Raw genomic sequence first — 23,522 nt, 5'->3', positions numbered from 1 at the left:
GGCTCGATCCCAGGACCCTGGGATCATGACTGAGCCGAAGGCAGAGGCTTTAACCCACTGAGCCACTCAGGCACCCCCATTACTGATTCTTATTAATAAGATGTAGAGAGATCACCACGGTCTGTCTACAGAGTGCTAGGCAAATGCTCATTGTTATATTAGGAAATGAATTTGAGTCCCCTGGACTCATCTCCTGGGGTGTCAAGAGCATTTGCAGGTAGGCCCCTTGAGATGTTGCCATCAGCCTCGAAAAACAGCAAGGAGTCAGCAAACTGCAGACCGGTGGACTTGACTTTGGTTTAGTTCTGGAGAAAATGATTTAAAGGGATGGTTTGCTGCCCCTTAAATAATGAAATGAAGGGCACTTGGGTGGCTCAATTGGTGAAGTGTCCACCTTCGGCTCAGGTCATGATTCCAGGGTCCTGGGATCGAGCCCCGAATCAGGCTCCTTGCTCAGTAGGGAGTCTTCTTCTCTCTCTCTCCCTGCCTCTTGCTCCCCCTGCTTTTGTTTGCTGTCCCTCTCTCAAATAAATAGACCAGATCTTTGAAAAAAAAAAAAAGTGAAAATGAAATTAAACGTTTGGTATTTATTAGTAGGGGTTTTTCTAATTAGACCAATCTAATTTCTGATACTTTGATCCTTTTTGAAGCAAGGCTAGGTTTCAAATATATATATACCCACTGGTCCAGTCTCCCAATTAAGTGGGATTACTGGGGAATGCTGTGAGACATTGTGCATATAGAATTTAGAAGGCTTTTCAAATAAGAACAGAGTTGATAAATGTGGGCTGAGAGCCTCTGAGGTCAGAGAGACTATATATATATCTAATGGCCTGCTTGCTCCTGGCCTTTGCTGGTCACTCGGACCGTGTCACATTCTTCAGCACTTGGGACACCAACATCAGAAGAGCATGAGCCTGGGGTCAGGTCATCCTCGTTCTCACCAGTAGTCCCTGAGAAAATCACGTAACCTCTTTAAGGCCTCCATCTCCTCTCTGTAAAATGAGGGTAATGACCACGGATATATTCATCAAGCCGCTGAGAGAGTTCATTGGCTCGGAGCTTAGGCTTTGCAGGTGGTCAGTAGTTGCCGGTTCTTGTCACTGGACAGTGTGGTCCTGAGCGGAGATCCCAGGAGGTGTCAGGAGATCAGAATCGTGAACTGAGTGGGTGGAAGCTGCCAGATACCAGCTTCTTCTCAGGCTGATAGAGATCTCACCTGAAGCGTGCCCCGTTCTGAGCTTAGTGAGGAAACTTGCTGAACAGAGGCTCCGAGGAGGGGACCTGGAAGTGACCGGAGGAAATCTCCTGTGAGGGATGGTTGACACATTAGGCTTTCTTGGAGCCCCAGAATTTGTTGGGCACCTTTCCCCTCATCATAGACACTGTCACCGTGCCCCTCTATCGCTTTTCCATCACGGTTGTAACTGTGTCATCATTCAGTTATTATCTGTTTGCTGGCTGTGTCCTTCACCAGAAGAGAAGTCCCAGGGGGACAGGGATTGTCTCACATAGTGGAGTTGTGTTTCCAGAACTGAGGGAAGTGTGTAGCGCACACTTGACTACTCAGTTAATGTTGGAAGAACACATAAATGAGAAAAAGAGAGCTTGAAGTGGTCCTGGACATCAGGCACTGGTTTATGTTCCCTGGCCTTGTTGCCGTGAAGACCCTTTTTCCTCCAAGCATCTATGAAAAGAATCAGAGGAATAATCTTTTGTTATCATTTCATTAAGAGTTGTTTAGGATTCAGGATGGTAATGGAATTTCACATTATTACTTGGTTTTCAGTCCGTGGCTTTGCCTGGTATCCCCCTCTCCCCCCCATTCTGTCCAGCTTCTCAAGCCCCTCCCACTTGGAGATCAACCCAAATAGCATTGTCTCTCCTCTCCCACCCAACCCCACCCCAAGTGAGTTAGGTGCCCTTCCTCAGGGCCACTGTGGCGATCTGTGCTTGTCACACTTAGTTTTGGTAACTGACTTTGCCTGTAAGTTTGTTGAGGGCAGGAACTGAATGCTATTTGTGTTGGTATCTTCCTGCCAACACCAATGAGCTTGTGGGGATCTTAGTGCTTGAACAGGAAACATGAGGAAGAAAACTTGAAGTCTATTTCCCCCATTCAGATTGACTTTAAATCCATAGCAATAAGGGCACAGGGCACAGGGGACATTTTGGTCAATGCTCCATAGAGAATCTTGGAAATATTTGGGAAATATCCCAAATCTTGGAAATGCCTCTCCTCTGTTCTTGATCACAGAAATTGATGACTGTGAGCCAAGATCTTAGGTCAGGAAAGTGCTTTTGGTCAGCTGATCTGGTCACACTGTAAAAAGAACTGCAACAGGATTGGCCCCTGACACTTGCTCCTGTTCAGCGCCTTAGCAGGACCCGGATTTGCACCATTGATCATGTTTTCAGCTCTGTGGGATGTGGGGCGTGGGATCCACACCTGTTACTTCCTGAGGGACAGTGTTTGCATCCGTGATGGAAAATCTGCGTGCTATGGTAGCTCTAGTCTAGAAAAAGTTTGCCGAAACTACCAGAAAGAGCCGGGAAAGCTCTCCTGGCATCCCTTGGGGGTGTCAGAGGTTTGCTCCAGCTTTTAAGCTCTTTGGGTCACAAACCTTTTTGAGAATTTGGAAAGTTAAAGCTCTTCTCCCCGGCAGAATGCAGACACCCATAGTGTCTTTTGCACAACTGTAGGGCATTCCTGGTCTCCTGTGATCATTCTTAAAGCCCTGATGAAGATGCCCTGGAAGCCAGAGGGTGAATGTTTTAATGTGCTGTCTCCTCAGCAAGGGACAAGGAGTAAGTCAAGCCATTCATTCATTCATTCATTCATTCATTCATTCATTCATTCATTCATTCAGTCCGTTGGTGAACCCGGGACTGAGCCTCCCCGCTCGGGGCCGAGTCTGTGCTCCTGGGGCGCAGGCGAGGCAGACGCGACGCGGGATCCCTCCCGTGGAGCCAGTGGGCGGGGTCTGAGGGGGCAGAGCCCGCCCTGTCCCTGTCCGGCGCCCAGACCCGGGTCCGCACCCCACCCTCGCCCGGGCCCCCGGCGCCGGGCCGCGCCGCTCCCGCCGCTCCCGCCGCTCCCGCCCCTCCCGCCGCCGCGCGCCCGCTTCCGCGCACGTGACGCCGGCGGCGCGTCGCGCTCTGACGAGTTCCACGGAGCCGGCTGCTCCCGGGCCGCTGTCGCTCCGGCTGCGGCTGTCGCGGGGACTGTGCGGCGCCGGGCGGGCTCCGGGCGCGGGTCGGGGCCGAGGGCCGGGGCGCAGCGATGGAACCGTGAGTGCCGGTGGGCGGGCGGCCGGGCGGGCGAGGCGGGCCGGGGTTCCCTCCACCCCGGCTCCCGGGCCCGGAGTTGGGGCTCCGCGTCCAGCTGCCGGGAACCCCGACCCCGGGCCCTCCGCCCACGTGGAGCTGGGGACCCCGGGGAGGGAGCGCTGCTGGGGGCTCCGCGGGGGTGGCTCGGCGTGAGCAGTGGAGACAGGGTCGGGGTCCGGGACGGGTCTCGGCCAGAGGGAGCCTCAGGAGGGCCCTTCGAGGCCAGCTCTGGCCCTGCTCGCTCCCGAGAACCGGTGACCCCCGTCCTACAGGAACGGCCCGCCCGGAGCCCCTCGCCGCCTTTCCTGGGGCAGCCCGGGGCCCACCCTCTCCGCTGGAAGGGCGGTGACCCCCTGACCCCGCCGGGGACCCTACTTATCAGCTCTCTGTTAGAGGCACCCAGAGCACCCCCACTCAGCTCTCCGCCATCCAGCCCAGCCGAGGGTAAAGAGAGGTGCTTTCCGGTGGCTTTTTGATGATGTTGGCACGTTGGGAGCCTGCCACGGCCCCTTTAGATCTCCGGGACACCGAGTTTTATGAGTTTTAATTTGCTGACTTTGGGCCTTATTTCCTCTGTGAAGTTCAGGGATTTTAAGTGGAAAAACCTGTCCGGGGCCCCGTAGACGCCATCCTTAAAGCTTGCCCTTGACGCAGCACAGTCACCTGGGTGCCTCCCAGGGGACATCCGGGAAAAGAACGAGAAAACATTTTTTAAAAAGTTTAGGGCATGAGTTGCAAAAAGTCAGAAGTCACAGAGAAGGGCGGCCTGGAGGCTCTGCTGCGTGGAGCCCTGTCTGCGGCCGGAGGCCGGGACGGGGGCAGGTTCCCACAACTGCCCACAACCTTCAGACGGGCTGTGTGAGTCTCCGTGTGTTCGGGGTCGTAGAGGCTGGAAGGGTTTGCACGGACGGCGGCCGATTTCTCTGACTGTGGGTTTGCCAGGATGCAGACACATGTGATGGAAGAAAGCTTTGTCCTCCTGCGACCTCAGAAGTTTCTGACTTCGGTTATTCACTTCAGCAGAGGAAGCCAGGGCGGCATTAAATGTGGGTGTTTTAAAGGTCTTTCTCTTAATTATACCCCAGGCCGAGGGGGGGTGGCGTTACGGGCTCTGTACAACTCCGGGGTACCATTCCTTCGTGGTGTCTGTCAGCAGCCTGCTGGAATGTGCCTGAAGATGCCTTCTGGAGTTGTGGCCAGTTGTGACTCTGTAACGGAGGGCCACGAGAACAAGTGCTCTTGGTGCCAGATGCCACCGAGAATCCCACCGGTGAGAAAGCTGGGAAGGGACAGGAGCAGGAAGAGAAGCCAGAGAAAGCAAGCCGTGGGGGAGGCAGGGGAGAGCGGAGGGGAAATGAGCCGCCAGAGGCTCCGGGCTTAGCCGGTGGGGGGTGGGGTGCTGCCACTTTCCTGCTGGACCTCCCTGACCTCCCTGCTCACAGGCGGCCCAGCCTACTTTTTTTAAAAGGGCAGGAGAGATCGCTATCAAAACCAGTCTGGGTGAAGAGTTCCTGGTTCTTGGAAGCTGTACGCTGACCTTTCCTGCGAACTCTGCTCCTTTTCTCATCCTGCCAGGCAAGGGCCAGGTGCTGGGGGTTCAGGAGGAGAGGACGGTGTAGTGCAGGGCAGAGCTGGTCTCGGACACTTGCTACCGTGACTTCCTGTTTGAGCTGCGGTGCTACACGTCATCCTTGGGATTTCTCAGTTCATTTGTTGCTTTGCTCTTGCCTTTCCTTGCAGGCTGGCAGGAGGTTGGGGTTCTGTGTGTGTGTTGCTTGATATTTGCAACCAGTTTTGGAAGAGTGCATTTTAGGGGTGTCTCTTTCATCCTGGGTGCATTTAAGTGCCGAGCGCATGAAGTAGGTTCCCCTTCTGCCAGCGGTGACGGGGTGGCACGGACAAATGAGCACAAACCTCGTTTTGGTTTCTGTGTCCCAGGCCCTCAAGTGTCCCCGTGTTTGAGGGGACATCAGGCCTGGGTCAGTATCCTATTCTTGTAATGACAGTTTTTTAAGATTGCGTCTCTTAAGAACCTTTTTTTTCTTTTTTGAACCAAAATGATCTTTAGAGCTAATAAAAAATAAGTATTTACTCTGTGCCAGATACCACTGTGAGCGCCTTATGTATGCCATTTCATGGGATCCTCACAGCCACCCTTTCTGTGAAGAAGTTTCTCTTAGCATTCCCATACGACAGATGACAACACCGAGGTGCAGAGAAGTCACGTGATTTTCTCAAGGTCACAGTACATCGCAGAGCTGAGACTTCAGCCCGAGCAGTTGGCTCCAGAGCCCACGTTCGTGACGTGAACACTCCCAGCAGTGGCCATGACGGGGCACTTACAAGGGCTTTCGTGTCACAGCTCGCTGAGTTACCACGGCAGCCCTGGGCCAGGGGCCCCCTTGGGGTTGGGCGTTTGATGGTTCAGGGAGTGGCGGTCGTGAGAAGGAGAGTGGCTCTCACCGGGTCCTCCTGCTGCGGCCCCGCAGTCTGCCGTCAGACCCCGGGTTCTTCACCACCGGATGCACTGCCTGGAGCAGGGCCAGGGCTGCCCTCGGCTGGCACCTTGCCCGCGCTGACCTGTGTGTGGCCTGCTTCCTTGTTCTCTTTGCCCCAGGAAGGGTATTCGGTGGCCTGTCACAGTCCTGGGTGTGAGTCATGGGGCTTGCAGCCTGGCACGGATCCACGTGAATTCACGGTTCCTTGAGGAGGGTAGAGGGGCACAGTGTTCATTAAAATACATATCGAGGTTGTTGGGCCTTGAGTGTTTGCATAATGGCTTTTTTGAATAGGTAATGATGTTGTTTGTAATATATTCAAGTTTGAAATTTGGATGTATTCATTTGGATTTGGATGAAAATTTGGATGAAAATTGGATGTATGATTGAATATATCAATGTCTTTCACTGATTGGAATTTCAGTGTTCTTATTCTGTTCTTCGCCTTAGAGTTTTTTCTTCTCAAAACCCATTCAGTGGTAGGTTTAAAACGGGAAGATTTTGGTGAGGGAGCCAAGGAATATGAGATAGAGAGAGAGAGAGAGAGAGAGAGAGGTGGGCCTCCTTTCCACCTCTGTTCTTGGGCGTTCAAATCCCACCTCCACCTTCTGCCAGCTGCGACCTCAGCAGCAAAGGCCTCCCTGGGCCTCTGTATTCCCGGATGTCAAAGGGCGGGTAATACCTGCCTTGCAGGACAGCACCTTGCTGTCCCAAGTAGGTGCCTAGGGAGTGACAACTGCCCGTTTCTTCAGTTGGGTGAGTTCTGAGCTGGAGGAGGGAAGATACTACATGGTAGATCCTCAGATATTGGTAGGATGAAGACTTTTTTTTTTTTTTTTTTAAGAAAAAGTAGGGAGAGGGGGAAGCGGACAACCTTGCTACTGTAACGAACCCGACTGAGTTCTTCCTGTATGCTTACCGTACTGTCCTGGGCTCGTCATGCTGTCATTTATGTCCCCCAACGACCGTGGGGGTATTCTGCTCGTCTCTGGGTTACAGAGGAGGATGCTGGGGCCTGGAGAGTTACATAGCTTGCCCACAGTTGTCTGCCTCGCGAGTGGGGGAGCCAGGATCTGAAGCCAGGCTGACAGGCACCAGGCCAGCGCTTTGGACCACGGGAGAAGAGATTATTTTTATACAGATTATGAAAGAAAAACAAAGTCTTTGCTTAAAACATGAGAATGCACTGAGAGATTGAAAGTCCCTTCCCACTGCCCAGATGCTAATTTTTTGGTTCTAGAGTGGGAAATCTGGGAACGAGTTGAACAAGTAGCAAAATCTGCGATAACAGAAATATTTTCAGTCTTACCTACCTACAGTATCGTGACTCGATGAGGCCAGATGAAATCTGTATTTATAGAAGTGCTTGGGCCTCCTGGCTGCTGTTCCCTCCTGCCTTCCTGCAGGTGCTGGCTGTCACAGAGGGTTGCAAAAGGCAGATTGTGTCCATCTCCAACCACAGTGCTGAAAGCGCCCTGAGGTGTTTTCTCGCATTCTTTGCTCAGCCAAGTCTGTCCTGTTTCAGGATCATTCTGCTTCAGGCCCATGAAGGGACTCATTGAGTGGGTGCCTCCCCCACGGCTTGTCTCTAGTGCTGTTTTATTAACTCTTATGGGGCCTGCGTGGGAGGGCAGGTGTCTAGTGGGAAAGTGATGTTGGCTCTAGCCGTGCTGGAGGCTCGGCGGCCCTGATGGCGACACTGGCCTTCCAGTGGGCCCACAGGGGACCGACTGAGGGTGTGTGCCAGGGGAAGGCACTTGCTTGGAGCTGCTCTGGCCAGTTCCCAGACCCAGAGTGCAAGGATCAGGGCCATAAAAACATGAAAAGACAACAGTGGGAGAAAAAGTTTAAGTTTGCAGTTCAGTGTCTGTACTCTATCCTAGCAGGAAAAATAGTAGAATACGGAGGAAGCTTGCATAGAAATGGTAGGAATCAATAGTCTTTGGACTAAGGTATCTAGGGTTAATGGTCTGCCATTTGTAAGGCTCAGCGCTGGGCTCCAAGAGGCCAGAGGGGAGCTCCAGGTCGGGTGAGGAGTGGAAGTCTGTGAACGGTTGTCACCCACACTGAAATCCAGAAATGGGCATGTGCCTTCCGTCCTGCATTTGAGGGGACAGTTGCCTTCTCAGAGTGATTGGGGACGGCCTCAGGGGAGGCAGGACCTTGGCTGGGCGGAGAACAATGGGTGCCTGGGGGCCAAGGGGAGGAGAAGTACTCAGTGGCCAATCATTGATGGAACTAGGAAGGCCAGTGTCCTAGTGACTAGGATGCTTGGTGGCTGTCTCACACTGTGACAGGACAGTTGCAGATGCCTTGGACTGGGAGGTTTCTACAGCTGTGTGACTTGGTATCTTGAGTTTCATTTTTTTTTTTTAAGATTATTTATTTATTTATTTGAGAGACAGAGATCACAAGTAGGCAGAGAGAGAGGAGGAAGCAGGCTCCCTGCTGAGCAGAGAGCCTGATGCGGGGCTCGATCCCAGGACCCCGAGATCATGACCTGAGCCAAAGGCAGAGGCTTTAACCCACTGAGCCACCCAGGCGCCCCTTGAGTTTCATTTTTAATTGTGGTTTTTCTTTTTCTGGTATGCGTATTGAAGAGGAAGCTTTTGGTTTCGATAGAATACCCATGAGCAGTGGCTTACACAGCGGGGTGTCCACATTTGAAGTAAGCTTGTCCCTTAATTAATTCAGTGGCTAATTCAGGGTTAATTAATTATGGTTAATTCATAATTAATGAACTGTGGGTTAATTCAGTGGCTCCGTGTCCCTGGTGGCCTAAGTGGCTTCCATCTTTGGTCCTCAGTCCTGGCCTGTTGCAGTGTCCACCATTTTAGGGGTCATGTGGCCACAGCCACTCAGCGCTTACCTGCACGGTTGTGCCCACTGAAGACAGAGGAGGCCCTTCCCTCTCACCAATCCCTTCATGAGGCAGGGAAACCTTTTCTCAAGGTGCCTGGCAGGTTTCCCTCAGGTTCTGTGTTGTGGTGGGGAGGGGGGCTGGGAAAGCGAGGCTGTTCTCCCTGGCAGGGGAGCTGGGGAGGGTAGTCGGCAGACAGCTGTGGTGCCCCCGCCCTGCCCCAGAGGAAATCCCTTCCTCTCCCATGGCTCCTGTTCCTTCTTTAGAATGAAGTGGGAGAGTTGTGTTCAAAGAAACACCCATAAACATGTTCATAGGTGAGTCAACAACAGTTGGTCGTGAAGTGTTGGGCTGTCACTCACGGTGATAAGGAAGCCACCAGAGAGTTCTGGACTGAGAGCGAATGCACCTGGCTTTCAGAGCAGCTGTGTGGAGAGCAGAGTGTGGGTGCCAAGGCCAGAAGCAGGAAGATGAGGGGAAGCCACTGCAGTCCAGTGCAACACGGCAGGGCCTGACTGGAGAGCTAGGAAGGGCCGAGACTCCGTATAGATGGAAGGCTTTGTGGATGCATTCGATGTGGGGAGTGAGGAGAAGACAGAGGTCAAAGGACGGCTGAGTCCTCGGCCTGAGCCCCTGGAAGGCTGGAGTGGCCGCTTCCTGGGGCCAGGAACAATGCAGGACGGGGTCAGTGGGAGATCGGAAGGTCGGGAGTCTGTCTTTGGACGCATCACACTCAGAGCTGCCTACTGGATATGCAAGTGGGAGGGTCAGGTAGGCGTTTCTGTCTGTCTGTGGCTCAGCTGAGCTGAACTATGAACGTGGAATTGTTCGCACCTGCATTGTCTCTAAAGCCTGAAGCAGGAGGAGGTCACTGGGGACGGAGAGCTGGAAAGGGAAGAGGGCGAAGGGCAGCACCATGCAGGTGTGTCCCGGCAAGACAGTGCAGGCGTCCCGCCGCACTGAGCTCTGCAGGGTGGTTCTCCTGCTTTTGTTGTGGGTCTGGATGGCTGCACAGGCTTCACGGAACTTGGAAGCGGTTCCCCGGGAAATGGTTAGGAAGTGTGCGCAAGATGGGCACTCATGGGTTATGGCTGCGCGCCGCGGGGACTGGCTTTCCCATAAAGGTGTTTTTAGTTTATCTAGAAAAGATGTCTGTGATATTTTAAATCACCCACAAAATTGAGGTTAATGTAGAAGGGACCTAAAAGGTCCAAGCCGAGGACAAGGGGATGGTCTGTTCCATTGCATTTGAAAGGTCTTCCAAAGGCCCGGGGGCAGGAGGTCTGCATTTTCCAGTACGGGTATTAAATGCCTGCGTGTGAGGAGAGATGCGGCCTGGAGATGAATACTGGCGGATGGGTCCCTCGAGAAGAGAAAAAGCACAGCCGTCCAGCGCCGGCAGGGTGCTGCTCGAGGCCTTCCTGCTGTGATGATCCAGGGAGAAGATTCCACTAGCCTTTGTGCTTGACTTGGCCAGGCTGTTTGGGGAAAGGGGGAGTCCTCTCCCTGCCCCCTAGTAGCTGGTGCCAATTGGAGGGAACACTTGGGAGGAACAGGAACACTTGGGAGATAACGAACGAAGGTTGCGTGGGTGTTTCCCCGTGTCTGGCGTCCACACGGATAGATGGTACTTTGTCTTCAGGCGCTCGGCCGTGTTGCTGTTAAAGATATGAGATGTGAGAGGCAGCTAAGGGTGGGAAAGCTTCCTGGAGGAGGTGGGGCATGCAGGTGCGCCCTGGTGAGTCCGATTTCGATGGTTTGGCGGTGAGAAGAGAGAGCATTTCCCATCAGGAGAGCAGTGTTTGCAAGGACTGGGCCGGAGTCCGGCTTGACCATGTTGGGAAACAGAGAATGAAAGCCCCGGATGCTGACGCTTGGGTTGGAGCGCCGCCTCAGTCTGAGCTCGCACAGCTGGGCAATGGGCGCAGTGGCCGTGCCCACCTGGGAGGCAGCTGTGATGACCGGGGGAGGTAGTAACTCACGTGGGGGTGCGCGCAGCACGGTGGGAACCCCGGGGAGGGATCTGGAACCTTGATGGAGTGGCCGGGGGAGCCAGAGGCTTCTTGTGCGGGGTCGCATGCCTGCGGTGTCACAGCACGGCCGGGCGGCGTCGGGGAGGCCGGCGCAGTGGCTGTGCTGGGAAGGAAAAGTTGGGAAGCAGGGCGCCCCTGCTCCTGGCCCGCTGCAGGCGCAGGACTACTGAGAGGCGAGCGTCCTCAGAGGTGACCCCAAGGTTTCAGGGTGTGGGGCTGGAGAAAGGACAGAGGCAGGAAATGGGCAGTGGAAGCAGCTTTTTCATTTACTTTGTGCTTTAATGGGTTCAGGCTTAAACTTATTGACCGTAAGGTGGTGTGGATTCCTGAGTGAAAACATCTTGGGAGACTCTGTCTCAGAACAGAATCGGGGCAGAGAGGGGCTTGGGGACAGTTCCTGGAGGTGGGAGGGGGCCCAGAGGAGGGAGCAGGAGACCACCCGGGGTTGGAGAGTCCACACAGTGCGGGTCCCGGAAGGGGATGGGTGCCAGTGGAGGTTGGCATGCAGGATGTTAGGTTAAGGCTCCTGGCTCAGGGGGCTCTTTGGGGACGGGCTCCGTGCCTTTTGGGCATCACCGTCTTGCCTCTGAGCGTTTACAGAGCATTCCTCTGTTGGCGGCCTGATCAGAGGGCAGACAGGCTGTCTGCCCCCAGGGACTGGCCCGGGCCGCCGGTTTAGGTTAGCTTGATCGTTAGAAACGCTTTGGTGTTTCAGGTGGGAGGTGAAGCGGGAGGTAAGCAGAGAAATGACTGGGAGCGTGGTTTGAGCAGGAAGCTGTGGGGCAGTGGGGACTAGGGGACATGAAGCGAGACTGGCCCGGTGCGGGCGGGGCTCGACTCTACTCATGTCTTCATGTCGGCACCCCTCGGCTCACTACTGTGACCGAACAGCAGTGTAGACCTCTGATTTGTCTTGAATAGGAGCATGTTCCTGAGGTTTTGGAAGTCTCTAGGGTTTTGGCGAACTGCTTCAAAGTGTTTCGACATGAAGTTGAGAGTGGAAGGAGCCATGGGGGGAGGCGCCGCTGCGTGGAACCGAGCTGTCTTTGTGCTAGCCCTGGCCCGCAGCATCCTGTGGCTGGAGGGGGTCTCTGGAGCCCAGACCCCCCAGCTGAGGAAGCCTGGAAAGGGTTACTGCTCATCACGAAGGTGAAAACTCAGAAACGTGGCTCCCTGCCCAACCGGTGCCCAGCAGGCCGAGCTCATGGACGTGGTTGTGCCCAGTGACATTTCCTTGAGCAGGGGGTTTCTTTTGCTTTCTCTGTCCTTTTCCCATCGCAGTAGGCCTCATTTCTGAACCAGGAGAATCTGTTATAAATTGGATGTAAGTGGCAGTTTTAAGAAAGGGAAGTGATTATCATATCTCTGATATGAGGAATTTGAGCGGCAGGGTGGGGGGCCGTGGGGGGTGGGGAAGGAAAAAAAATGAAACAAGATGGGATCGGGAGGGAGACAAACCATGAAACTCTCAATCTCATGAAACAAACAGGATTGATGGGGGTGGGAGGGAGAGGGTGGCGGGGTGACGGACACTGGGGAGGGTATGTGCTATGGTGAGTGCTGTGAAGTGTGGAAGCCTGATGGTTCACAGACCTGTACCCCTGGGGCAAATAGTACATTATATGTTAATAAAATAATTTTTTTAAAGATTTTATTTATTTATTTGACAGAGAGAGAGAGAGAGATCACAAGTAGACAGAGAGGCAGGCAGAGAGAGAGAGGGGAAGTAGGCTCCCTGCTGAGCAGAGAACCCCAGTGCCTGGCTCCATCCCAGGACCCTGGGATCATGACCCGAGCCGAAGGCAGAGGCTTAACCCACTGAGCCACCCAGGCGCCCCAATAAAATAATTTTTTTTTTAAAGGGAAGCGCTAGCTTTGTATTGAGCCCCGGGGCAGGAGTGGAGGGTGGGGGGAAGGGGGGAAATGGCACAGCGCCCCTCAGTGGGCATGTGCTGCAGGAACTTGACCTTGTGCTCTTGGGGGCCTGGCTGGTTTCTTTCCTCCCCTTCCCTCTCATGCTAAATAACTGCTTTCCTACCAAATCATTGATAATATGTTTTAATGATAGTGTTTAAAAATCAAAATTTAGGGGCGCCTGGGTGGCTCAGTGGGTTAAAGCCTCTGCCTTAGGCTCAGGTCATGATCCCAGGGTCCTGGGATCCAGACCGGCATCAGGCTCTCTGCTGAGCTGGGAGCCTGCTTCCCCCTCCCAGCAAGCCCTCCCCCCGCCTGCCTCTCTGCCTACTTGTGATCTCTGTCAAATAAATAAAATCCTTTTTAAAAAAATCAAAATTTAAATATAATTATTTTTACTCCTTTTTTTTTTTTTTTGCCTCCAAGTAACCTCTTCTGGGCTCTCGCCTGTGCTGGGAGCCCTCCGTGCCCCTCAGAGCCCCTGCCTGGGCTGGGGTGGGCAGGTTGCCGTGAGAGCAGCAGACTAGGGGTGCTGTAGATGATTCTGGGTAATTTTTTAAATAACTTGAGATTTACAAAGAGACTGGCAGAGAGTACAGAGGGTCTGCACACCCATCAGCCAGCTTCCCCTCATGCTGGCGTCTCGGCACCGGGGCATGTTTATCAAAACTAAGGGAACGACGTGGGTGTAGTCCTGTGAACTATAGACTTTAGTTACCTTTCCTAACGTCAGTCCAGTCAGCTTCGTGCAGGGTTTTTCCGAAGTGAAAATGCCCGTGCGCTCCCTTCTGCAGACTGCAGAGGAACCGCATTCTTGGCCTCTACACCAGCAGACAGCAGAGCAGTGACAAAGAGGACCTTGTTCTGACGCCGGCCCCGCCTCCCCAGGGCTTTCCCCAGAAATGCAGTCGCGGAGGTCGGTCCCCTCAGCTCTTCCTGCTCCCCCCAGCCTCCTCCCTGGGGACCGGCAGTTACCACCGGGGGCAGAGCTGTGACATCTTGGGCAAGTGTTCCTCAGTCTTGGACCTCAGTGTCCCCGTGTGTAAGTCGAAGGAAGGGCTTGGACTTCCTCCCTGAGGTCCTTTCTGGTTCTACTATTTTAAGGCTTTCAGGTCTCTTAAAATCTTTAGGGTTCCGGGGCACCAGGGTGGCTCAGTTAAGTGTCTGACTCTTGACTTCAGGTCACATCATGATCTCAGGGTTGTGAGACTGAGCCCTGCGTCAGGCTCCACATTCGGCTAGGACTGTGTTTGAGATTCCCGCCCTCTGCCCCCTCTTCCCCACTGTCCCCTCTCACACACTTTCTCTCTTGCTCGCTCAAATAAATAAATAAATCTTAAAACAAAACAAAACTTTAGGGTACCAAATTGGAGTTGGGGACAGGCTACTTATTTCTCATGCATAGCAGGGTCATTTGTGGAGTGGCCTTTGGATCTGTGTCCCCAAGAAAATGACAGAGGCATGCATTCCTTCATTTCTTCTCTTGTGCCGTCATTCTGTGAAACACGGTGATGCTGACCTCAGAGTTCACTCACCCCAAGGCCTGGCAGGTCCTGTTGGAGGGAGCCGGCTTGGTCATCTGCAAAGCCACGTCTGAGCGGAGGTGGCTTATGGGCTCCAACCTTTGCCCTGAAATACCAAGCAGCTGATTTCCTGCTCAGGAGCTGGAATCTCGAGCCACGTAAAGGAGAGGTGGCACGTGTGCACCAGGCACCATAAAAGCAAATAACCTTTCCCTCCGTTTCAGTGCTAAGCCTGGTTCTCCCTGTCCTGGGGTGTGTGTGCTGTTCCTGAGGCAGGAGTTCCTCCCTCTGTCTCAGCTCGCAACACCAGGAAATGGTCGGGGAATAGAAATAATCTAAAAACCAAAGCAAAACACCCCCTTCCCCCCCCCCCAATCTCTTTGGATTTTTTGGTGTCCGCTTTAGGTTATAGGGCAGGACTTGGCCATTTGGGGGCCACAGCTGGCCTCCCACCTCTTTGTGGTGGGGTCAAATGGGAACACCGCCGCACGTACGCGACGTCTGGGCTACGTGTAGAGGCAGCACTCGGGGCTGGCGACGGACGCTGTGTGGCCGGCCAAGCCTCAGACATTTATTGTCTCATCCTTCATGGGTTTTTCTTTTGTTTACTGACACCTCAGGTGGGGAATTCTAAAAGAGAACTGATCCCTCCCCCACTGCCATTTTCTTCTGAGCAGAGGACAAAGTAGGGGTGAATAGGCGGGGACCTCCTGATTGCGGGGCGGGGGGTGTTGGGACGGACCCGCTCGGGAGCCCTGCGCCCTGTGTAGGTCACCAAGGAGTGCGGGCAGCTTGCTCAGTGGCATCAGAACCAGACCCCAGACCCCAGAGCCAGAGTCAGGCCGAGCTTCACCAGGAGGGCTGATGCAGGCGAGGAGAGGTGAGGAGCCCCAGGCGGGGAAGCCACGTTGCGGGCCACCCCGAGGACCAGCTGGTGGCACCCGCAGTTCCCGATCTGGGCTTGATGGTGCCAGCTCCCAGCTCCGCGTGTTGGCTGGAGTGGTTCGGGGTCACCCTCGCCCTTGCCCTTAGGCTCTGCTCTGGCCGCTGGAGGTGGACGCCGGTGGAGGGGGTCCGGCCGCTGCACGTGGGGCCTGGTAAATGAAACACACTGTCGTGGGCACCGACGCGTCAGCACACTGCCGTGCCGTGGGGAGTGGGTCTGGCCGGCCCCCTACAGGACGGGGTGTCCTGACGTGCCGGCCAGTCGCCCGCCCTGCAATGGGCCCTGAGGTGACGCAGGCAGCTTTGTCAGGCAGGTCACCCGGGCTTCGAGTAGCTCCGCTTCTGAGAGGGGGCCTGATGTAGCCTGGGGTGTTGCCAGTTTGTGGGGGGCTCCTGTGGACTCAGCCCCCCGTTTCACCGCCGCCTACCCCCGACTTCTCTGCAGGCTGGCGCCCATGCGGCTCTACACGCTGTCCAAGCGCCACTTTGTCCTCGTGTTTGTCGTCTTCTTCGTCTGTTTTGGCCTGACCGTCTTCGTTGGAATCAGAGGTAAGGTGCGGTTCCTGGTCATTGTATCACTTCCAGTCACCCTGGCACGTGGCTTTCGGCCCGGCCAAGCTCTACCCACCCCTGTCCCCTGCTAAGGGCCCCGGGTGGAGGGTGACGTGCCACTTCATTCTGAACCCGCTGGGCAGGGGGTGACCTGGGTCCCGCCCCTCGTAGCAGCCAGGGCTGGAGTTCAGCTTGGCAGCCCCGGTGGCCAGGACCGCGTACCGTTTGTTGGACAGTCAGACATTTCTGTCGACACTGCTGTGCTCGGGACCCGGCCTGGGCGCTGGGGGGTCCAGAACGTGTGACTGATGGGAGCCCCAGCCCGGTAAACGGTCCAGTGCAGCACTTTCTTGTGGGGGCGGCGTGAGACAGCCATGAGCACGGGGCTGGGGTGACCAAGGGGAGCTGGGAGGCGGCTCCTGAACTCTTGGCAGGAGGGAGCCTGCAGGTTGGCTTTGGCCTCGTGCTCAGGGTCCCGGTGCCCCGGGGTTCCATGGCACGCAGTTTGAGGAGAAGAGCCACACCATAACGATTTTAGCTTCCAAAATGCCTTTGAAATCGCCCAGTCCAACCCCATTTCACACTGATGGAAAGCAGAACGAAAGGAGTCGGCCCGTTTTCATGAGGCTCCCAGCAACCCGATCTCTTCAGCCCTGTCCATGGGGTAGGAGCCCAGGACTTGCCTAGGCTGTTTCTTCTTGCCCTCTTAAGTATCCTGTTTAGTGAGCGTGATTTCTGGTAGGTGTTTATTTAGTTACGGTGTTTCATGTTAAAGCGTGAACGACATGAGGCTTGGCCTGTCCCAGAGGCAGTTGTGCCCCCAAAGTCTAGTTTCTGAGCCCCCGCTGGACTTGGGCTGGGGGCTGGCCCCAGGAAGCTGGGCGTGAGCGTGGTCGCTTAGGTGCTGTTTGCCCGCTGATGAGGCACGTGATGGTGAGAACAGCTGCTGGAGCCAACTTTCTCTTTTCCTTCCCGTGACGTCACCGAGGGATACGTTACGTTAATCCCGGCACAGGACACAGCAGTCATCTTACTCAGTTTTCCTGACTGTACTTTGAGGATGGGTAGGACAGGCATTGACAGGCTCGAGCCTGGAGTCTCACGGGACCTCAGCCAGTTCTTGTTCCCGTCCCTCAGCCGCAGGTCCGTGGCAGCATCCCATGATTTATACGCAGCCTTTTCCACTTCTCGCAGAAGTCGAGTGATGCGCCCCAGCTGAGATCAGAAAAACGAGGTCAGGTTTCCCACATCCCTTTCCTTCTTCCCAGCGAGTACTGGTATTGGGGTTCTCCAGAGAAAAACACCATAGGATATATGTGGTACCAATAGAGAGAGACTTTCTGCGCCTTCAGGGCCTGCTCAGGCATGCGCAGACGGTACCATTTCCATTTGATGATGGAGTGTTGCCGTGTGCGCCCAACTCACCGGTGGGCAGCGTGGGTCTCATGGCAGCTTGGGGGCCCGTGGGTGCATATTTAGTCTCTGCTGAGGCCCAGCAGCAAGCCAAGAGCTGTCTCGGAAGGACAGCGCGTGTGGAGGAGGGCGAGGCTTTGCTCCAGAGACCCAAGGGTCCGCACGAAGACTCATCCGTAGGGCCCTGCCGAGGGCTCCATGCGGCATCCCTGTCTTCTCCTGCCATTTCAGACACCTCCGTGTCTGCCGGATCGTACGGCACCTGCGTCAGCCTGGACCTGCTGGAGGCCTTCTCTTGTTCTGGGCCCCGTCAAAACTTGCACCTTTGTGGGTCACTAGATAAATAGGCCAACGTGTCACACCCAGACAAGGAACACGTTGCCTCTAAAACGCACAGAGGCGAGGCCCGCCAGGCATCGTGCCTCTGTTTTCATTGTAGGGGAGCCAAACACCACAGTTTATCTCTTGCCTTAGAAGGGATAGTTCTCTATGGTGCATACCAGGGGACCCCTGGAAGTTTCACCGAGGTAGAAGGCCCCTGCCTTTTAACCAGATTTACTTCCCGTCTGCTGACATGCAAGGGTCTTACCAAGGAGTTTAGGGTCGTTTGCTACTTCTTACTCACAGGTCTGGTGGGCATAATGCCACGATGCGAGGGCCCAGCACGATGGCTTGTGGAGAGGAAGGACGGCCAAGCTCTGTGCAAGCTGTGCTGTACGGCTGGGGGTTACAGACCTCGGGGCGGGACGGGAAGGGAAGGTGTGCTGCTGGCCCGGCTTCTGGTGGGCCTTGTCCTCAGGGACAAAGAAGACGGTATTTGCCAGAGCGAATGCCAGAGGATGTGTGGCTTTGTTCATGCAGCTGGAATCACCGCCTGGTTCAGCTGATGGTGGTCCGCTGCCCTCTCCAAGAGCCACCCACCCTCTGCCCTGGCCGGATAGGCGACATGAATGGGGGTGATAGGAATCTTTCACGCCCTTGATGGGAACACTGATGTCTGCAGTCTAGGACCGTGACACTGGTTTTGATTGTATTTTTGTAGGTAGAGGCTGCCCTGGTGACTTCCAGTTGGCCTTTCCTGCCAGAATAGCCCTCACTCCACAAGGCAGGGAACCAGTATGGGGATTCTGCTAGCTGCTGAGTATATCTGTTGCAATTATGCCTTCTGGAACTGGGGAGTCAGCCATAGGATGGGTTCAGGGACCCGCTGGGCCCATTGTGACACGTGCCTGAGATAAAGCCCCATTGCTTACCTGACCTCCATAAGTCCCTACTCTGACTGGTGGACCACACTGATATTTGGGGTTTCCTGAAATTGGGGTCAGTTCAGAGCCAGTGTCCAGGGGAGTCCAACATGTATTTCCTTTTCCCCAATGTGCAGTTATCTTGGAAAAAATCTATAGGTTCCTTTGGGAGAATGATTTAGCAGTCTACATTTTTGGCCGTGTACTGGGTTGCTTTCTTAATCGGACCCAGTCTTCTGGAGGTTTGGGTCTGCAAAGTGGTTCAAATCTGGAAACTACTGAAGAGCTATGACTCTCTGTTTTTATGATTCAGGTTAGACTTTTGTTCACTTGACTTAGACTTTTCTGCTCACACAGGTCAAGTCTAACTTTAGTAGGCTTCCTGCGGATTTTACTTCTAGGAACGCCATAATCAACGAGCCAGCCCCATAGGTCTGTGCCAACCAGACTCTTCTGATTGCTGCTTGACCGTCCTGTCCATTATAGTAGCCACGCCCACCTTGCTTTGGGTGGGTGAGCGCCGCTGCTTGGCCCCACCGCTCCCGGGGTCCAGTCATTCCCATTGTGCTAGGCTTCCCCAGTTCAGTGACCATCGTTCCTACTGTAAGATCTGGTTCACAGAGCAGGGCAGTCATAGAGCTCTTTAATGGTGCTGGGACCCCCGCTCCCTGACAAATTTATTCCTCATAATGGTGGTGAAAGCTCTGTGTCCTAAAGTTTCCCAGCAGGTCTTAAATGACCAATCCGCCCCAATGTTCTGATTTCCCTAAGCCTCCGAATCCCTTCCTCTCCATTAAACCAAGGCAGGTTTCTGATTTGCTTACTGGGGACCACATTTTGTTGGTTTTTAACCAACCAACCAAACTGTTAGAGCCCTTCCCAACTCCCTGAGCTCCAGTGTGCAATGCAAAATCTCTCCTCGGTGGGCCTGCCTCTGTAAATGCAGACCGATCTGACTTGTTCCTGCCACCATTTCCCAGCCTCAGTGTTCGCTCCCCCGCACGTTCCCCGGATTTCTCTCTGTGTAAATCGGAAGACTCGTGGAGTTCTTTTGGAGCATATGTAGTGTGTCTCCTCACGGGCCATACTTTGTACCTCACCTCTGGGGGCCTGCTGGAACTCGAGTCTAGTTCTGGTTCGAGAGTCAGAGAGGGGAGGTTGCGGAGCAGAATCGTCATTGTCTTGCGGGGCCATCAGGGGAGTCTGTCTGCTTAGGTCAGGTGGGGGAGGTGGAAGGCTGCTTCTGCTGGGAATGGGGAGAACGCCTCCAGTGGCAAAGACAACGCATTGAAATGGCAGCTCCGTGTCCCAGGCTTCATGAGGGTCTTCCTGCCGTCCCCAGACCAGGATCTCCCTGCTTCCCAGCCAGTGCCCTCCATTGAACAGCGATGCAGCCTGTGAGGCTGGTGTGCAACTGGTGTTGTAATTCAGCCAGCTGCAGGCTGAGATTCCGGGCCTGGTTTTCGGCACGCAGCCCTGTGGCTCCAGGCGATAAAGCCTTCGTCTGCCTGCGCAGAAGCTGTCAGATCATCTGTGTAGCACCGGAGCTGGGAATTCGAACCCCGGAGCCCACCTTTTCTTCTGCCGCTTTGTCCGGGGACACTAGGAACAGCCAGTCAACCTCATTCTGTTTGTTTTCCAAAAATACTCTAAAGAATCACAAGTAGTCACTTAGCTTATTCTCGTAAGTAGTTGATCAGGAGTCCGTGCATATTTTCATGAACCATAGCTGTGCTGTCTCTCCTGCTGGACATGGAGTCATTGCCATCTTACAGCTGGTCACATTAGAGAACCACTTCCAGAAACCCAAGAGTCAGTATGAAGAAACTCTTCCTCGGGGCGCCTGGGTGGCTCAGTCGGTTAAGCGTCTGCCTCAGGCTCAGGTCTTGATCTCCAGGTCCTGGGATTGAGTCCTGCGTCAGGCTTCCTGCTCAGTGGGGAGCCTGCTTCTCCCCCCCCCACTTCTGCCCCTCCCCATTGCTCATTCTCTCTCCCTCTCTCTCTCAAATAAATAAGTAAAATCTTTAAAAAAAAAAAAAAAGAAAAAAAAAGAACTTTTCCTCTATAACCACTCTCAGTACCAAATTCTATATTAGGGTTCTCCAACGAAACTGAACCAATAGGAGGCATATATATATAAGTATATATACACACACACACGTGCACACACACAGAGGGGCAGGGTGGAGGGGAAGAGAAATTTATTATAACGAACAGGTGCACATGATTATGGAGGCTGAGAAATTCCAGGATCTGTAATTGACAAGCTAGAGGCTCGGGAGAGCCAGGTAAGGTCCAGTCTGTGTCTGGAAGCAACTGAGTAGCGACGGGCCAGCTTGAAGACCGAGCACAAGCCCAGGCAGAGAGCAGAGTCTCCCTTGCTCAGCCTTTTGCCCTATTCCGGCCTTCAGCCCTCAGGATGAGGCCCCCTCACGGTGCGGGGACGTCTGCTTTCCTCCGTCCGCTGATTCAGATGTGAATCTCATCCAGAAACCCCCTCACAGACTCAGCGGAATCCCCTTTAGCCGGCTCTCTGGGCACCCAGGGCCCAGTCAGGTTGACAAGAACCACCGTTGTGAGTCCCCTGGGAATAACGTCGTTAGGATTTCAGAATTAGGAGCCCCTTAGTGACCACTGGGCCAGTCACCCTTGTTATGCAGATGTGAAAACCGAGACTCAGAAGGCCAAGTTAGCTAAGACTAGAGTCTGGACTTTTCAGATTCCCAGTTCTTAATTCTTTCTGAGAAAGCAGACCGCCTTGTTTCCTGGAGCAGAGGCTTGTCGGATTGTGACCCTATCAGAACAGGCCTCGCTGTGGCTGCCGGCCTCCTCCCCCACGCCACACACGCACTGCATCTGTTGCGAACCCGTTACAGACTCCTGTGATACTCGTGCACCTCCTCGAGATGGAGGATCCTCGGCCACTGAGGCAGCCCAGAAAACTAGCCTCGCAGCTGAGTGTGATTGTAGAATGAAATAAATTCAATTAAAATCTGCTTCAGGCTGCTTTCCTTTGAGGCCAAAGCTCTGAAAAATTTCATCGGAAGGTTCCGTTAAGCTTATATATCCGCTGTTTCAGGAATCTACATTGAGTATACATTCATATATTTTATTTTTTTTATATCCTAAGCTTAATAAATATTTTTGGAAAATTTTGGATTAATTGGATGAACAGATGAATGTGTCTTAATTTTTTAGCAGGAATCTTTCTACGTTACAAAATATTCAGACCATGTCTGTATCATAATAGTTTCTTGGATCTGAGCACTACCGAGCGAGCACTCTGGAAACAAAGCGGTTTGGGCCTAGCTAGGTCCCGTAGGAATCATACACAGTGTGTGGCGGTCAGACCGTGTCCACCTGCGTCGGGAAGGCGTAAGGTGCAGCAGGGTGGGTGTCGTGTGTCTGTTCGTGTGTTTACATGTCCCCTAAGGACAGACCCGGAGAACAAGACCGCCTCTACATAATGTATGAGTTTTTCTTGGCATTTGAAAAAACAATCAATAAATTAATTATCGATGTAAGTATAACCTACTTTTCTCATTCTCTGTTACACTTTTAGGACCCAAAGTAATCCAGACTTCTGCAGCCAATTTTTCACTAAATAATAGTAAAAAGGTAAGACTGGGTTGCAGGGGCAGCTGGCAGGGCCCGATAAACTTTCGGGTCGCTCAGTGGGTCCTGGGGACGCACCACCCTTGCCGTGCAGCTTGCTTCTTAGGCAGTATGCATGCTCACTCCGCTGTCAGCTGCTGGCCTCTGCGCTCTTGTTTGCTAGAAGGATGTCCTCCCCTGAGGCAGTAGCTCAGCGCTAGAGTAGATGCTGCTGTCGGCCCAGGGAGCGGCAGTTGCTTTCCAGATGCCCGTTGGCTCACCCTGAGTCCTCATGCCCACACGTCTTCCTAGGCCGTACGGTCTGGCAGTGCTCCTGCGGGCGTCTCTTTCTTACTGTTTACACTAGTTAATGCGGGTCTCCGCGTCGGGTTTCTAACAGGAGCAGGTCTTTCCGATGATTGGTATTCCTGCATGAACTCTGTTTAAGTGAAAAAAATCCTCCTTCTTTCCTTTCTTAAATGTGGTCAATTCTTCACCATCTTTACAGAAAAACAAAGGTCCTTCCAACAGGAGAGTTTCAGTAATCTTTAGCAAATGCTAATTGTGAGAGCGCAACAACTAAACCCTTTTTTTTGCTGCAGACCAGACATGGTATCTTTATCTATAAACTGAATGCACTTGTCCCACATTCTCATGGTACCGTAACGTTGAAATCTGGTTGATCCCCAACAACCCCCCCCATCTTCCGTATCCTAGCTCTCTGGTAGGTTTTCACCCTTATAATTAAGCAAAAGAAAAGTGTCCTAAAACTTACCTCTTAATTCTTCTTACTCTTGCTAGTTGGAAAGGGCCCTCTGGTTAGCCCACTGACATTTGCGTTTTTTGATTTTCTTTACCTCTTGCCCTGAGGACCTGATTTGAAGAGGTGCTATCATTGGGTTTCCTGAACATAGTTAGGTCTTGCAAAATTTCTTTCTCTCAGGATGTAAGTCCTTTTTTTTGGGACACTATAAACAGTAGCCATCCCACCAAACTGACTTGCTCCTGAAAGATCACGCTCGCTTTTGAAAGATGATAGACCATCCTCTGGTGGGTTTCAATGCTCATGGCTTCGGGCAAGCCTTCAGTCACAGGGCATTTCTGTTGGTTCCAAAACACAGATGCTACGTATTTCTGTTCAAACACTGTGCATGCAAATGATACATTTCTTTGGAACCATGGGTGGCTCCTTAAGCAATGTTCTCTGTCTCCCATGGCTGCTAGGAGCCAGTATTAATGGTTTTCAGCACACAGCACAGAAACGTCATTGGCAGTGGGGTCTCCTCTAATTTTTCTCTCCAGGGGCAGTAAGACTTTCCTAAAGCGGAAAACAGTAGACCTCAGACAGCGACTGATCTGGCATGTTGGAACCAAGGAAATGATTCTTGTGAATATGAAGATCTGTCCCTGGTGTTATTTATTATCTTATGATACACCGTATTCTATATTTTAATTTTTTTTTCCTCCAGGATGACTTTTTCTTGCTATTTAAGTAGGTATATGGTCCCAAGGCTACAGGTGGTGGACATCGCCTGCTTAGGGGTTTTCATGAGACAGAGGGCACTCCAATAGGAAATTCATCTTTTCTTTTTCTGGAAGGCAGAATTTTACTTATC

At 53.3% G+C, this 23,522-nt stretch overlaps 1 protein-coding gene across 4 annotated transcripts in view; it reads left to right on the top strand.

Moving 5' to 3' along the window:
- TMEM181 (transmembrane protein 181) overlaps positions 1-23,522 on the top strand; it is a 70,629-nt gene that overhangs the window by 16,213 nt on the left and 30,894 nt on the right. Inside the window, exons 1-3 of one of the 4 annotated variants that reach the window (XM_046004586.1) lie at positions 3,153-3,291; positions 15,549-15,652; positions 21,875-21,930. In XM_046004586.1, the coding sequence (XP_045860542.1) occupies positions 3,284-3,291; positions 15,549-15,652; positions 21,875-21,930 (168 nt within the window). In that variant the 5' untranslated portion in view covers positions 3,153-3,283. Of the gene's footprint in view, positions 1-3,152; positions 3,292-4,478; positions 4,601-13,523; positions 13,678-15,548; positions 15,653-21,874; positions 21,931-23,522 lie in introns of those variants that run through there. The other 3 variants (XM_046004587.1, XM_046004588.1, XM_046004585.1) reach the window with 3 other exon arrangements.

The sequence above is a fragment of the Meles meles genome, chromosome 5 (assembly GCF_922984935.1).
Source record: "Meles meles chromosome 5, mMelMel3.1 paternal haplotype, whole genome shotgun sequence".
In the NCBI taxonomy this organism is placed as follows: Eukaryota; Metazoa; Chordata; class Mammalia; order Carnivora; family Mustelidae; genus Meles; species Meles meles.
Note: the sequence above shows the minus strand (reverse complement) of the source record. Positions and strands in the feature narration are given on the sequence as shown.